The sequence below is a fragment of the Histoplasma capsulatum genome (assembly GCF_000150115.1).
Source record: "Histoplasma capsulatum G186AR genomic scaffold supercont2.4, whole genome shotgun sequence".
NCBI lineage: Eukaryota > Fungi > Ascomycota > Eurotiomycetes > Onygenales > Ajellomycetaceae > Histoplasma > Histoplasma capsulatum.
This window is the reverse complement of record NW_025544804.1, coordinates 2,065,801-2,081,962: the sequence shown is the minus strand read 5'-3', so window position 1 is coordinate 2,081,962 and position 16,162 is coordinate 2,065,801. Positions and strand designations below refer to the sequence as shown.

Sequence of the window (16,162 nt, the reverse complement as noted above, 5' to 3'; positions counted from 1 at the left end):
AGCTTGTCTTTCACTTTAAGGTATGGACAATTTCTCGCAATTTCTAAGCCCCCGGAGCATAGACGGTAAGTGGTTGGAGAGCAAGGTTACGAGTAATCATGAGGCCCGCCCGGGTAACTTGCTAAGCAAGAGCCGGGCCTCAAATACCACTGCGCTGGATGCGAAGTTCTTGTTTTTGCTTTCTTCTTTTCTCGTTAATTCCAATTTTGATGTTTGATTGCACATGCAATCTCCTATATCCCATATTTGAGAAACAAGCAACCGGCTGGAAAATGCTCGATCATATGGATCATGAAACGCGACATGCCGGTAACAAACGCAAACGAGTATCGAAGGCCTGCGATCGATGTCGAGGCAAGAAGTATCGTTGTGACGGACTACGCCCCGCCTGTCTGGCATGTCGAGAATGCGGCCATGATTGTTCCTACGACCCCAGTCCCAAGAAAAGAGGTCTTCCAGAGGGTTACGTCCGTGGCCTGGAAAAGCTTTGGGCCTTATCAATGTCCAATATTGAAGGCCTGGAGGAGGCAGTACTTGAAATGCTGGGATCCAAAGAAGGAGAATCCCCTCGGAGAAAAAAGCTTGTCGCATTATGGAACAATGAAGGGGCGTCAGAGAAGCTACACGGGACATGGAAATCGAGTGAATTGTATGCGAATGTTGAGGAATTATTGTCGAGTCCAGGATCAACCACTTTTGGATCATCATGTTCTGAAGAAGATGGGGGAGGTATCGAACTTGGAGATTTGGTATCTAACATCGTTTCCGATCCTCAACTTGTCGACTTCTCGGACTCCCGAATTGGTGAATTCTCTCCATGGGCGTTGACTCGAAGTCGATACACGTCGCCCTTGTCCCCTGGCACGGACGAGAAAAGAATCCACCTTTCTTATATGAACCAGGCTGCAAAAAGTGACGCTCGTATGGAACTTCCTACCCAAACATCTCACCTGCTCAATATGTACTTTGCATATACGCACAGCTGGTTTCCAATTCTAGCAAAACATGAGGTTCTCAAAGCCTCCTACCAATACTCAAGCCCGTCTTTCCAAATGGAAAGAAATCTCACTGGATCAGGAAATCATGCTGTTCTTTGGGCAATTATAAGTTATACTGCTACCCAGATTCCGTCGGGAGCTGATGCAAATTCAATGGGCCTGACGAAAAACCCCCACAAGGAAGCAAAAGAGTTCTATGCAGTTGCGGGAAACCTGATACCGGATGAGAAAGGGAAGTTTGAAATCGGTCATGTTCAGGCTGCCCTACTATTAACGCTTGTAAACATTGGATTCGGAGATTGGACAGCTGCATGGGTCCTTTGTGGACAGGCAGCAAGCATTGCTATCGATTTGGGTCTTGGAGCTCGATCAAAAGAAACACAGCGCCCTAGCCACGCCAAGCATGAAGAAACATTTCTTGGATGTTTTCTCCTCGACACTCTGTTATCTGCTCGGCTCGCTAGGTGTCCACGCTTGCGATATGATAGCATACAGGGTGCCGATTTATTGGAAGAAGACGGACTGGAAGAGTGGAGCCCTTGGGTGGATGTCTTCCTTCTCTGCAAGCTTCATAGAGGAAATCCTTGCCCTCGTGGACCGCTCCGGTCTTGCAGTACTTTTAACCGGCTAATAGAGCTTTCAAAACTCCTCAATATGCTCTACGATAGTGCTCCTATGGCGCATGAATATTTCCTCACGAGCCTCCAGCACTGGGAAGAAAAGCTTCCGCAAGGGTGTCGGTTGTCTGATGTTAGCACCAAGGTGTTCTTGGGCGAACGCCCACCATTACTGCCACATCAGAACTTTCTGCTTTGGACCCAGACGGCAACGCTGATTAGGCTTTCTACTTGTCTATTACCTCATGGACAACGGTTTCCTTATTCGCTTCGTCAGATAATGGATATAACATTGTCTCTCTTGACTTCGCAGTCAGAAAATTTCACCCACGCCTACCTTCCGCCGATTTTCGAATTTGCTTTAAGAACAATCACTGACGCTGCACGATTGCAAAACCCATCACGGCAGCTGGATACTTCCTGGTTCGAGTCAGTTGCGAGTCAAATATCGCTTGCGGGAGGGGTCTGGCCAGTTTATTCCTCTTTAGTTGCGGATATGAAGCAGCTTACGTCGGATGAACATTTTCTTCATTCTCCGTTACTGGATCCAGGCTCCTCGGGCAGAAGCAATGCTTCACTATATCCGCAATTCTCGCTTCCGTCTAATGAGAACGTGTATCGCATTCTCGACTCGCTAGCGCCTCCTTCACAGGACGACACGGACTCTGTACAAGCAGTGAACGAAGAGGATGTGTCCTTCCCTTTAGTTCCAAAGACACCTGTGGAACCCTTTAGCGGCTCTGATTACAGAAACAGTAGCGAACCTTTCCTTCTCTCTTCACCACAGGCCTCTGATGACATCTGGATAGATTTGGGATCTCCCACTGTTACTATGAAGCAGATCCAAACAACAACACCGAGATTTCCAAGAGCAAGAGCAAGAGCAAGAGCAAGAGCAAGAGCAAGAGCAAAAATATGCCTTTCCCCATCCACGTACATGTCTCATGCGTTCAAAGCCAACCCAAAAAGGACTAATCACCATCCCGAGCCCGTAAACGATGGCCATACTCACGGACAACAAAAAAGCACGCCAACCCTATTCCCCAATCACAAACCAGCTTTTCCCCTTTCTGGCCCAGCCTCTAATGATATAGACTCCATTTTCCATGACCTCCCATCTCCAAGCAATAGCGAAACCGCCACCTCTGACAAGAAGGCGTTCATAACCTTCACTCACAGCGGCAGGAGTCCCCACCAACACCTCATCGTCGACACAGACGACGAAAAAGTCTGCGAAGACGCACTCCTCCTCAACAACAATGATGACAGCTCCATGGAGGGCTATGCCAAGGAGCTCCGTGATCCGAAAGAGGAGAACGAAAATTGGGAGGGCACGGGAAAGCTACCGCTCCGTAACTCGATAATGCGACCACCGTCGATCGCAGATATTTGGCCGCCGCCGGGGTTCTTTCCGGATACATTTGGAGTGGAGGAGGGGACGGGGAATTGATGGATAAGGGACCGTAAATCAATCGCCGAGATGTGTCCGAATGTTGGGCAGAAGGGTTGGGTCATGTTGGTTCGCCTAGTTTTGCTTGTGATTGATCATGTACCTAGAAAGATTTTTTTTTTTTTAAAAAAAAAAAAGAAAAGAAAAGAAACAAACTAAGAATTGCTCAATTATTCGAAAAGCGAATTACAAATTCTTATTATTACTCCCCCTCCCACTCACAAACAAGAGACTCCTCTCTGGGAGGCTTCTTGCTTGGTTTATTCTCCAGAGGCATGACTTCCCAGAACCAAGGTCGATCAGGCCAGCGACAATGCAATGTAAGCGAGTAGGTAACACACAAATTATCCCACTCTATTATCAGACAAGAACAGCAAAAAGCCATGCTTATCCTCCTTAAGTGCGTCCGTATTGCAGGTCCGACGGTGAGAACCTAGGAAGGTAACGAGAACAAAAATGAAAATTAAAAAAAAAAAAAAATAAGAAGAAGAAAAAAAATCCTAAAGCTGGCAAGAAGTAGAGAAAATAACTAGAAAGAATTCACTCCAGAGAAATCATGGAAACATAATAAAACACAAAAGAAACTTAAGGTGGGGTAGAAAATAGAAAAGGAAACATATGATGTGTTTTCATCAGCAGCCCGTTTAATAAACAAGAAACGCCAAATAGTACAAGAATAAAAACCCTTCACCATGACAACCCCGTTTAAAGAAGTGCTGAAAGGAAATGAACACAAGATCCTTTTAATAACGAACAGGAAAGTGGAAGACGCAAATTGAATGCCACCCCTGGATGAGTAATAGTGTGCAGCAAAGTTGGAAAAGTAGAAGGATAGGGGAAATAATGGGGAAATAAATACAAGTAACGGGAAGAAGAAAGAACACAAGAATAGAAATAATGAAGAGTGGAAAGGACGCGCGATTGGCCCAAAACCAAGTGTCCAATCAAGAAGAGGTTTCATCTTATTGACGCCATGACTTTCCACACACAACGCATGTGCAAAACAACGTCATAGGCTCATCTGCACTCCTCGTTTGCGCTTCCGTATACGTGACCTTCTTCTGTCCGCACTTGCCGCACTGCAAGCTTGTACTGATACTCCGTTCCGCCTTCGCAACCATAGCTTTATCCATATTTTCCTTGTGGATCCTGCGTTCTTCTTCACGTTGTGCGTCTGATTTGAGTTCGTCATGCGTCATGCGAACGAACTTGTCTGGCGTGATTTCGTTGGAGAGCACGCGCACACGGAGGTCCGGGTTGGATTTGTTTTTCAAGTTCTGGAACAGACTGCGCATCTTGGTGCGATATTGTTCCTTCGTTTCTGGGCCGAAGGCATTGTAGGCGGCTAATTCGACTTGGATGGCCTTTTGGAGAACGACGCGCGGCGGCTCGGTGGAATGTAAGCAAAGACCATCGTAAATCAGTCCGATGCAGCTATCGCGAGATTTATTTTGGGTGTGCGTGATAGTAAGCTGATCTGTTTTCCAACTGCGCTTGTCTGGCGGAACCGTAGATTTGGCCAGTCTATCTGACGCTGCAGCGCCCGTTGATGCCGGTGACGCAGTGCCGTTGGGAGTCTGCTTGGGTGAATCGCTGGATCTCTGACTTGCGGCTGGTGAACCACCTACAGTGACCTTTTGCTTGTTGACTTCGCTACGCCATTTCGAGACGATTTCACTAGACAAACGAGCAACGTCGGGTGACTTATGCTGTTTGAGCTTGTTGACAATGATACCGATTTTTGTGGAGCGCAGGAGGTCCTCTGTCGGCCGCACACCTTTTTGTAGCTCCCTAAGCAATGATATCAATGTTGCTGGGGTTTCTCCGGATGTCGCAGCCTTCGTCAATGCCTTAGACTTGAATTCTATTTCTTTAACGTCCATGCTGCGTACCCGAGATATAGGTATAGGAGGATTGGAAATCAAGGCGGCTTGATAGAATACGGGGCCAATAGGGCTGGTCAAATATTGCAAAGGAAGTATTTGTCGGCTGTTACACATGATTGTCAGTGCCACGTCCTTGACTAATCTCTGCTGGAGTATTCACGATAGAGTAGGGTGCGAAAATCCAGAGATGTCCATCGCAGACTGCGAAATGTAAGAGTGTGCCCAGCGCCCATTGAATGCCTGTGGAAGAGAGCCTATGAATTCAATGGCCAGTAGATCACAGCATTTGATGAATGGGAAACGAAGCGCATCCGGACTCCGCGAAAAATGCGATATAGAGAACATCTTCCAAACCTCATGACCCGATTGTGCTATTGCGGGAAATTCGCTCCTTCTACCAAAACGTCTCCAACCAGTCCTTTTTCATCTATAGTAGCTGCGGCTTAAACAAATAGATGCGCAAATCCGTGGGACAAAATAATGCAAAGACGAACATGAAGAACGGGCGGGGAAAAGTTGTGACCTACCAAACTAATAACCTGCTCTACGGCGAAAGGGCTAAGTAAAAACCCCACAACACACTGAAGCGACAAACGTAAGGCGAAGCACTGGGACAGGCAGTGAAGGACAGGCAAGGTAAGCGTAGGTGCGCAGTGGGCGATGGGCGATGGGCGATGGGCGATGGGTGATAACTCCTGCGTATAATACTTCGGATGTTGCTCGGGGATAGTTAACTAACTAGGAGTTTAACTAGTTACGACAATGGATGACTAAGCAGACACAGGCAATATGTGCTATTGCCGCTGAATCAGGAAAGATGGCGGGTGACATCCGAACGTTCAAGATGTCGATGCCAATGCTACATATCTTATCTTTCTTTCCGAAAGAAATGACATTATATGATTACATACCATCTCAGTCCTCCCTTCATACAAAATTGGCAGAATCAGTCTTTATTCGTTTTTGAACCACAGCTAGTCTGAGCCAGGAGAAGACCTTGTATGGGTTTGTCATATCCTATAGCTATGATCACCATGAAACTTCAAAAGAAGGAAATGTATTCAGTGTTCCTTTGACACCTCGTGCGCTTCACCTACTACTACAAATTGCTACTAGGCTAGGAATTTCATTCCCTCCAAAGAACTTGAAAGCATTTTCTGTGGACGCGTGAGATTGCGCGTGCTAATGCTGATACGTACGAGTACGAGTATCATTTGCACTCTCATATCAATCGCTTGTATCTGCCATCGGCCTCTGCATTTGGAGAGTTCCCAAACAATATACCCGTTTATCTCAGCTTCAAGAACTTCGTGTCACCCCAGCATATCAACTTATACCCAAGCCAGCCACAGCCCATACAAATCCCTCAGAACTGTTGTGTTCGCAAACTAGACGCCTTTGTTTCAGTCTCCGACTCCTCAGGGCCTCCAACTTCTCGGCCGCATCTGCAGGCACAGCTGCACTGGTTAACCGCGAAAAGGTACTACCCGCTCACGATTTCCATTGCAGACCGTTTCTTACGGGAGAATGGCCTAACATGGGCAATATATAGATCATTTCGATATTGTGAGGACGATATCGTTCAGATTTCGCATATATTGCCAACAAAGAAGACGCCAACGGGAAGGTATACGGGCCCGCCCTATTTGGCGTTGGAGTTAGTCCAATGACTGTATCTAATCCTCCCCTTAGAACTCATGACTTCCACACAACCAGACGCAAACCTATTAAATTCATAGCTATTATCACACTTCTTCGTCATACAGAGCCTACTCACCTACAGTCGTCATAAGATTCGTACTAGTACTGCACGGCCACATTTTTCCTTTCCTTTCCATTCCTAACATGTGAGGTTAAGAGTGCTGCGGTGGCACTTGATATGGCAAGACCGGCAGAATGCCCATAATAAAACTACAGCAATGAGAGCTATTGTTGAGGTTAAGCTTGTGAAGCATGAAATAGAGATTGATCGAGAGACAGTACGATAATTAGAATGGAAAGGCGAATGGAGAAACCGTGATACTGTGCTAGACCTGGTTAGGACTGACCTAACTCTCAAAGTCAGGGACAGCACGGACTACTAGCTAGTTTTCAATATCGAATTGAATACTAGTACGTAAGGGAAGTCTGCTCCGAATCAATGTTATTGATTATGGAAGCATCGATTTCTGCAATATCTAGGCCTCGTTTTAATTTCTTGGCGAGCCTTCCACACCTCGCCTCGTGTTCGTGTATCCTGAATGAGGTATCAGAAATTCCCTGTTGATGTAGCAGGAAACACATGCATGGGCGCATTTTGCGACCCTGTGGCGTGATTTACCATGGAATGCGTTCTGGTATACGGGCATAGGGAATACTCTAAACTTCACCTTTACAACTTTGGGAAATGTTCCTTGGCTGCGAACAGCAAAGTACAAGAAATTGAACAGAAACAAACTGTTGATCTGACTAACTCCTGATCAAGTGCTGTCCCGCCCATTACGACAGCGACAACCCATCGGATTCGGGGTAATTCCCTTAACCCCAATATTGTCTAGCCTGTGAAGCGCTAGATCTCCAAAACAACTTAAGGAAAGCACAGTATGCATAACCTCCTCCAAGCACGACAAGTAACTTAAGGGAAAGATGACAAACGGCACCTTCGTTCCCGATTTAACAAACGGAACAAAGTCAAAAAAAAAATTATACTGACGGAAGAGAAGATCGTTAGCACTGCTAACAACGAGTAAGTTGGAGGAACCGATTAACCAAGCGTCTGATGCACAACGATCGAAAACATGGATATTCTATTATATTCGAATTGCCTTTCAAAATGAATGGACGTACAGAACGCAAACTTCATGGTTGTGGAAAGGGAGAAAATCACGCTTCCTGAACCTTATTTAAAGGACAAAGAAACGTGAAACTCACTGCCAGAAACTGACCTTGAACATGGCTAATAGCCGCTGTTCCACGCATTTTTCCGTCATATCACCGCATTCTCATGATCTTTTGAGAAACTTCTAGCTTATCTGGTTGGCAAAAACACTAAGGCCAATTTGCATACCCGGAAGATGTCTGTCCTGGTATAACCGACTTCTGAACATATTATTCCGGGGAATGTATTTACCCCAGAATACTGATTACCTTCTTATCCTGCTTTCACGCGGAAATACCACAATCAAAGAGATAGAACTTGGAGAGTAATTACTTGATGATAGCGGCAGATGCTCTGGGCACGCGAGATTACATTCCCGCACACCAACCTTGGGGTCCTCCCGAACTTATCCCCGTCAACATTTCAAGCTCCTGTTATGTCTCCCGACCATCAGCAGTCTTCTTACCTAAATACCGCGGACGACAAATGATGGTCCGTCTATTAATTTGGTGGCATACATTGGTACTTAAATAGTGTATGTTCGATCTCTACAGTATATTTTATCAGATCGTCTACAAACATCGAGATATACGCCAGCAGCTGGTAGAGTCCAACCAAATGCATCACCCCACGTTATTAACTCCCGCTCTGCGGCTTTGTCCTATCTTGAGTTCCTCAAGAGAAAGGATGGGTGACGCCTATGCCTTTGTCAAGATATATCACTACAAACAGCGCTTGACTTTCACGTTGAATTTATCAAAATGTTTGTAGGAGGCATGCCGATGAAGTAAATATTCTTGTCAAGCACCCACTTGCGGACCCTATGTGTTGAGGAAAATATAGTTGTCCAATCAACATCTATTTCGCTCTTGATGAATTGCTACCAGCTACTTCTATGCCGATTGCTTCTCCCGATGTCCTTTAAAGTTTACCCTCAAAGATATGGGCATTGCTGTTTCTTTTCCCTGCGTTCTGGATGTTTCTATGTTTCCTTTGCTAATATATTGCCTACCAGAAGCTGCGTGATATTTACAATCCACTCGACCAGCTTATGAAGTGCATATTCCCGAAATTTCCTTCAACGAGTGTATATCGCAGAATAGAAGAATAGCTCCTATCAAGGAAACAAACCCCACTTTGTTTGTGTGCAAACGTCTGAGGCTTAACATTAATTCTTTGAGATTAATGACGGGTTATTCACACTCTTTCGACTAGTACTTCAATACACCCCAATTTGAATGAATTTAGTATCTCTATGCATCCTACGGAGCCACCCAGGCTTAATATGTTGCTAGGAACGGAGATGCGGATATAAAGCTCAATTCCCTTCCCATGAATGCTTCACTTTTTGTTGCTCATTGAACTCCCAGCCTCAACTCATCTCCTATTCCAATCTACAACTTCCACTTCGAAGTAAAAGAGCGACTCAGCTTCAAACATTCACACCAGACTTTTCTCCTTACCTCTCTCTTGCTCGCCTACATATTTCGATTCGCAACCAAGCCCTGCATACCATACAAGTTGAAACTGGCATTTTCGAGCCAAGACGCAAATTTCAAATGGCGCCGAGTTATTCATTGAGCCTGTCGAAATATAATGGCCCGGACAATAACATCGTCTGGTTACCTGGTTCAGTTGGATTTGTTCTGCGAATCACTTGTTCAGGAACCACGACAAATGAAGACCCGTTCAAAGACGTGGGGATAACCTGCAACACTGAGACCAAGGACGGCGCTGGCTATGTGACCTCCCTCACCGAAAGATGGTATTCCATTGACTCGAGTTTCGCTTCTACAAACCGGAGGCCAGGCGAACCAATATCAGTAGTGATAGCTTTGTTGATTGAGATTAAGGAAGTTGGCACGGTTGGAATCAGTTTTTGCGTCAAGAAAAGGTTACCAGATGGCAGATTTCAGCCCTTGAATGGTTCGTCATTGGTGGTGGATCGCAAGATCAGGACTGCAAGCTTGGAGCAGGTGAAAAGAGAAACGGAAGCAGAATTGGGGAACATGTGAGGTAGATAACTGGCGACTATTGGTGACCGGGCCCAATTGTGTGGTATGTACGCTATAATCATATCCACGTCCGTGCATGCCTCTCAACATACAGCCTCTCATAGTAACGTATATCGCCATTGTGTATCTTGCAGGTTGACCCAACTTGATCCACCAAATACGTGCGCGTTCACTTTCACTCCATCTGCGCAGCACAACCGTTTTTAGGTGGTTTTAGCGTGATTATGGCGCATTTTCTCCCCTACGGCCTCTGTGTGCCAAACTTCGTGTCACAACTAGCGGGACGCAACTGGATTACGTTAATTATGACATATATCTCTTAGACGCTTATTTGTGGCTTTTGACAAAATAGCAATAACCCAACTTAATTAAATGCTACTTTTGTCGCTCTTCCATCTTCTACATCCTTCTCATGTTCTAGTGTCTAGATTGCTCTGTATGTTGGAAGATAATAACTAATTTGTGATAGACATATGAATAATTATTTTGTCTTCATTGAACTTTTGAAATCTACATCATCTGACGAATGACTTTGATACCTCTGTACTGCTCTTGCCTAGACCTTTGCCGGCACTCCGGGCTGCCTTGGGTCGCAGTTCAATATACAGCCGGGAGAATATATCACCCAGCCACATAGTCACCGCGTGACGCTAATGAACTTCTACTTCGAGAACAAAATGTGGAATCTGAAGGCATGCGGTTTCGACAGGAGATTTAAGGTTACAAAATAGTGCTTGGCAACGCTAAACATTTACAACACCCCCTTCACAACCCGATTGCAACAGATATTTGTAACGAAGGACATTAAACAACCCGAAATTGTCTTGGTATCTATTCCTCAAATAGCTAACTTCAGCAAGCTGTTTATCTTCAATCATCACAAGAAACGGGGGTTCCTCTGCCAGCATGACCTGGAGTTTGTGGTGATTTTTAAGTTTATAAGCTTATCACAGCTCCCCCACAGGACGGAAAAACCGTTGATGCGTTTCAGCCCCTGCACAACTCTGATTCAACTTCACCTCTCGATTTCTTCGCTGGCCACTTCCCCAATATATGTGAATTTTATCATTACCCTGAGCTTTTGATCGATTCGGTTCCGGGAATACTTGTCAGCACATTCGTGATAACTTATCAAGGCCGTTCTCTTTTTCCGTGCGACATTCAGCCCATCCGATTACTGTTGGAGCTCGCATCCTTATGATTATCTCTCTTTCCCCCTGTTTCTGCATTATTATTCTCTGAATTACATCAAGTCAATATGTTATGTCTTTGGTGCACGGCCAGCCTCACCATGTTTCGTGAACAATTTTTAATATGATGTTTATGACTTATGTTTGTTTCACTTTCTTCTATCCTTCTATCGGCTGGCGAGAATTCCAATTCCAAACAGCATTTTTGAGGAAATGGAGTATTTCCTCACCAGCTATGGCTTAAACCAGACTACTCTACCGTTATTCGTACAAAAGCCATTAAATGTGCAAGCAGTGATATAATTGCACATTTATTTGTCATTTCCCTTCCATTCTTCGTACGGAGATCTAACTGGTCCTATACATGGTGGTATAGGCTTCAAAATCATTCCAAAGGCGTATTACATAAAGTAATCGCATGGCCGCAGTGAAGTGTACAGATTTTACATTCAACTTGACTCTATATCTATCTACCCATTTCAAGAACCACCTTCAACTGATGTGGTTTTAGTTCTTCTAAGATGGCAACTATCTGTTCCTTGAGAAGTCTTAACCGTGTATGTGAAGTCGACTACTTTATTGTGCTGGACATCACAGGTCAGTGAACAAATCTATCTGGCATAATGCTGTGCAGCCACTGGGACATTGGTCGGAAATCATCACAAACCTACCGCGACCAAAGGAAGGATTAGAAATAATCACTCTTTTCTAAATGAAGAGAGAAGAAATGGAAGCAATGGTATGGGATGTATAGTACCCGGAAAAAAAAAAGAAAGCAAAAAGCAAAAAGTTCACATCGAAGTACCCGCGTTTCAGGGCAGTCCGATGCTATGAAAACCCCCCGAGATAAGATATACATATTATTTTGGGGTTTTCCACCGTTCGGTCGGTCGTATGCGTCGGGTAGGGGCAGCGCCTTCCAGCCGGATCTGGTTTGGCCTGACTGCTCCTAGCCGGGTGGTGGGTAGAGGGGAAGGCGGCTTTCGCGCCCCCAGACTCGGGTCTGGCTTGACCTGACTAGGCCACCGACCCCACTTGTTGAAAATATACGCATTAATTGGGTTTATATCCCCTTCGCGCCCGTTTCTATGGGAATGCCCTGCCATACTTTGCCTGTGTTTCCCCGGCGGTGTTGCCAGGGTTCGTGCACCCCCAATATACCACACCCATCTACCTGTTCTGAACGGGAACAGCCTGGGTTCGAATCGGGGTCCCCCCACTCGTTTTCTTTGATCTCTTTATGCCTTTCTCTGGACTCCTCTCTGTGTGACACATTCCCCTTGGATCCATTAGACCAAGGGGGTCTCCGGCTCGGATCCCCAACAGTTCATCCCCCTTTTTAACAATATCCATCATCTCTACTGACTATTCTTTCCCCCCTATACTCACTTTGTTTTTTTTTGCTCAAGGGATTCCAGGTTCGATCCCGAGCTTCCACTTTTTGTTTTAATGCTTGTTCACTTTCAGATTCGCCCCTAACCACCAACTCTTCCACTACCATCTACCAAACGGGACCCTGCGGTTGGAGTAGTTGCCTCTGGTCAAGAGCTTTTAGATGTGATCTACACTACTGTGGCCCTGGCCATTCTGTCATCACTTCCATTGAAACGCCCTGCTGTCAAGAGCGTTTCTCTGCTCTACGGTGCAGCAATACAACCACTGTTTACTTATCCTGTCGCTGTTAGGTCTTACCCCTCCTCCAACAACGATGCAGCGCGTCCTTGCGTTCTTTGGGCAGGACTACTTCAACTCTATATACCACGGTGATAATTATTTCATATTTGAAATGCCCGCTTTCCTCTTGTAGGAACAGGCGCATTTTGATAGTGAAGTCTTTCACAAGAAATATTGTAGTCATAGAGTTTCTTATATGACGCTTTAACAAAGATACCCTCAACACCAGCTTGCATGTGTTCGTCACAGCATTCATTATCTCATTTGCTTTTGTTAAAAGGAGTGATATACCGCATGCTTAGGTTCTATATATTGGTTTTATTCTCTTCTCCTTTTAGAAAGACCTAACAACTTCAACATCTCTCTCTCTCATAGGTCTGTCCCTATCATTGACCAATTTGAAACACAGACTGCAATCTCCCAGTGATTATATCCAGATCTACAGACACAGTTCTATTCCTAGCGACAACATGGTGATCTCTGATAAAAAAGAAACTGGCACCGCAAATGAAGCTGCACTCTCTACCATGACCTGTGTTGAAATCGGAGGATTGCCTGCCATGGAGTCAAACCCCCCAGTTCTAGATGTAAGTTGCCCTCCTTCGACTCAGACTCCTTAAATCATATATATCGCTAATATCATTCCTATCCTAGGATTTCAAAGTCGTAGCGAACTCCTTCGACAGTCTCAGCATCACCAATACCGGCACCAAAAGCAATGACACCACAGACGATGAAATTGCTACCCCCGAGAATGACGTCGAGCATGAGCAGGAAAACAACAACAACTCCAGCGGAGACGACGCAGCCTCCGTCATTTCCAGCACCAGCAGCAGCGTCGCATCCAGTGCCTCCACCACTGCCTCCCTCTCTACCCAAACTGAAATGGCCCTCCTTGCCCGTCACGTGCGCAGCACCCTGAACGAAATCGTCGCTGCTGAGAACACCTTGGCCACTCTTCCCGCGTACGATGTCTCTGAAATCTCAGAGCAGTTCCAGCAAACCGCTTTACGTATTCTTACTGTGTATATGTCCCTGTGCGACTTGTTTGAACAGGGGGAGAGTGCTGGCGGATATGAGATGGCTGCTACTATTCGTGCAGTTATTGCGGAGTATCCGACTATCAGGGGAAGGTGTGGGATTTAAGGATCGAAGGTGGTGTATTGGGTAGAGCTTACATATGTGTAAAGCAGATAGGAGGGGTGTAGGGGATAACCTTTTGTGATGATTTTTTTTTCCTTCTTGAAAAAGGAAATCGAACGATTTGGTTTTGGAAAACGAAGGGGTGAATTTCTGTACCAATCAATCAAATTTACTGCCCCTTTGGCTGTTTTCTTCACCAGTTGGAGAACTCGCAGCTTCTCTGCGTCTACTGTATTCCCAACTACAGTGATGGCCTTAGTGGCTTCATATTACGTGACAAGTGAAGGAGGTAGGAATAAGATGCTTGCCAATCTTCCCTTACAGTGTATAACCTGCAGTCAAGAGCTTAGCTCCGCGACAAGCATCTTTCCTGGTTTGCCCTCGATGAAGCTGCCACCTTAAGCCACATCGGAGCTCAAAGCAAGTATGATAAATTTATAGGCCCATGACCATCAGTGACATGATAATGACCATATCCAAGTGCATGTAATAATATGCTTCCCGCCTCCTTTCCTAAGGTCTCAGTTCCAGATGAGCCTCGCTATTGCCGGGGAATGAAAGCATGGAGATAAAAAGAAGGTGTGATCAGTCAGTGCGTCAAACAACACAGCCATCAGTACCACTCGAGAATACAAGTTGATTTGATGTGATTTTTTTGGTGGTGGAAGTGCTGTTAATTCTTCCAAATACAAATTCCATGAGATATGACGGCGTTTCTCAAGAATGTATCGTTTTATGAGTTCGCCAGTGTATTGTGGTTGGCATGATCACAGAAATAGAAGAAGAAAAAACCTGTCCTAGCCATGATCTTAAACATTGAAATGCTGATAAAAAAAGCAGGGTCCTTGGATAAGTTGAATAGAGTACGACAGAGAGTGAGAGAGTGTCAACCAATACAAACAGATGTCTTCCCTGAAGCCATGCGAGGGATCTGACATATATCACCAAACCAGTGTATACCAGGGGTACACACCACATTTTCTTTCGTTCGTTCGGGTTGGGGTAATAGCGATGTGACAAACGAATATATCATTTTTCTGTGACACCTATTTTAAAAAGAATGGCCAAAACGGTATAACCCGTTGAAAAGCAACGTTGCACATTCGCGTCAGATTCATAATTTTGATAGGAGAAGAAGAAATGTAGAGGGAAATTCAAATATTTGTGCTGTGGTGTTGGGTTGGTGGGGTACAGTCAGCAAGGGAAGCAGGTTACTGGGCCGTGATATAAGGATTCAGAAAAGGGGTCATGTTAAGCTATACAAAGGCATTTGGGTATGTGAAATCCTCCCAACTTAGAAAGTAGCCCCCCCCCCCCCCCCTTTATTTTTAGCAGCATCAGGGATAGTAACTAGCGAGAGCGGTGCACCCATAATCCTCAGAAAAACTACAACCGAAAACCTCATTTTAAAATAACAAAATGCAATCAACAACGCTCCTATGAAGAAGAGGCATAAGGATATCCTCTCAGAAATTCCATTCCGAGAGAAATAGACACAAAACAGGGGAACGCCAAGAACAGAGAGATAAAGAGCAGCAGAAGTTTAAAACCTTCTCAGGCCACCTCGCATGTGAGCAAGGCGCTCTGCCATAGGCTCAGTCAGGGCCCAAGGGGGATTTGGAATTATTTTATGGTTCGGTGTTGGATCTTTGCTATCACGATCCGCAGTGATCTGCCGGATCAGCCCCAACCAGTTGAAATTCACGCAGGGGGAAATACAGAGAAAAAGCTTCAAACTATTGATGGAGTTCCTTGTTCGCATTGGGCGTTGCGATGGATTGAGCGACGAACGTAATCACGATGGTATTGTCGAATTGGTTTGATGTTTGAAGAAGCGTTTAGCGATAGTTAACCCGCTGATCGCGAAATTTTAACAGCTAATGAAAATAAATAAATTTAAAAATTGAAAGGCCGAGGAGAAAACGAGCGAGGAATATGACAAACCCACGGAAACCAAGTATGAATGTCAGCTAATGCGACCTGGTACAGATAACGAACTGTCGTCCATTATTATTGTTGCTTGGGCAGCAATATGGCACACCAGGTGGAGTCAAAATTTACTTGACAGTGAACATATGGTGAGGTTCTCAACATGGAAGCTGGAACAATTGGCAAGCCCAAGGGGTTGGTTCATTGCATACACGAGAACATTTCCAAAACTGCCTTGCCTTGGCTTTCTTCATGTCGTCGGGCCAAAAGGCAATTCGCCTACACAGATGGTATCTGGCCGTAACATGGAGGTTGCCCATGAGAGGGCGTTTTGGTCTGTTCCCGTTGCAGATATCTCGAAGCAAAAGGTTTAGCTATCCCCAAGAGATGCAGCTGTGGATGC

General features: G+C 45.3%; 5 protein-coding genes across 5 annotated transcripts; 3 read left to right on the top strand and 2 right to left on the bottom strand.

Moving 5' to 3' along the window:
- Window positions 1–272: 272 nt before the first annotated feature.
- On the top strand, window positions 273–3,065 carry HCBG_03735 (quinic acid utilization activator; the record flags this gene model as incomplete). Its single annotated transcript, XM_045430784.1, has 1 exon — window positions 273–3,065. The coding sequence occupies one exon, from the start codon at window positions 273–275 to the stop codon at window positions 3,063–3,065; it is 2,793 nt and encodes a 930-aa protein (XP_045288927.1).
- Window positions 3,066–3,652: 587 nt separating this feature from the next.
- HCBG_03734 (transcription elongation factor S-II) lies at window positions 3,653–4,948 on the bottom strand (the record flags this gene model as incomplete). The annotated part of the gene is made up of 1 exon (XM_045430783.1): window positions 3,653–4,948. One exon carries the CDS (start codon window positions 4,946–4,948, stop codon window positions 4,028–4,030), a length of 921 nt encoding a protein of 306 aa, XP_045288926.1.
- Window positions 4,949–8,345: 3,397 nt separating this feature from the next.
- Window positions 8,346–9,823, top strand: HCBG_03733 (uncharacterized protein; the record flags this gene model as incomplete). Its single annotated transcript, XM_045430782.1, has 3 exons — window positions 8,346–8,411; window positions 8,824–8,895; window positions 9,179–9,823. The coding sequence occupies 3 exons, from the start codon at window positions 8,346–8,348 to the stop codon at window positions 9,821–9,823; spliced, it is 783 nt and encodes a 260-aa protein (XP_045288925.1).
- Window positions 9,824–11,873: 2,050 nt separating this feature from the next.
- Window positions 11,874–12,832, bottom strand: HCBG_03732 (uncharacterized protein; the record flags this gene model as incomplete). The annotated part of the gene is made up of 2 exons (XM_045430781.1): window positions 11,874–12,187; window positions 12,706–12,832. 2 exons carry the CDS (start codon window positions 12,830–12,832, stop codon window positions 11,874–11,876), a joined length of 441 nt encoding a protein of 146 aa, XP_045288924.1.
- Window positions 12,833–13,157: 325 nt separating this feature from the next.
- HCBG_03731 (uncharacterized protein) lies at window positions 13,158–13,833 on the top strand (the record flags this gene model as incomplete). The annotated part of the gene is made up of 2 exons (XM_045430780.1): window positions 13,158–13,274; window positions 13,342–13,833. 2 exons carry the CDS (start codon window positions 13,158–13,160, stop codon window positions 13,831–13,833), a joined length of 609 nt encoding a protein of 202 aa, XP_045288923.1.
- Window positions 13,834–16,162: the final 2,329 nt, after the last annotated feature.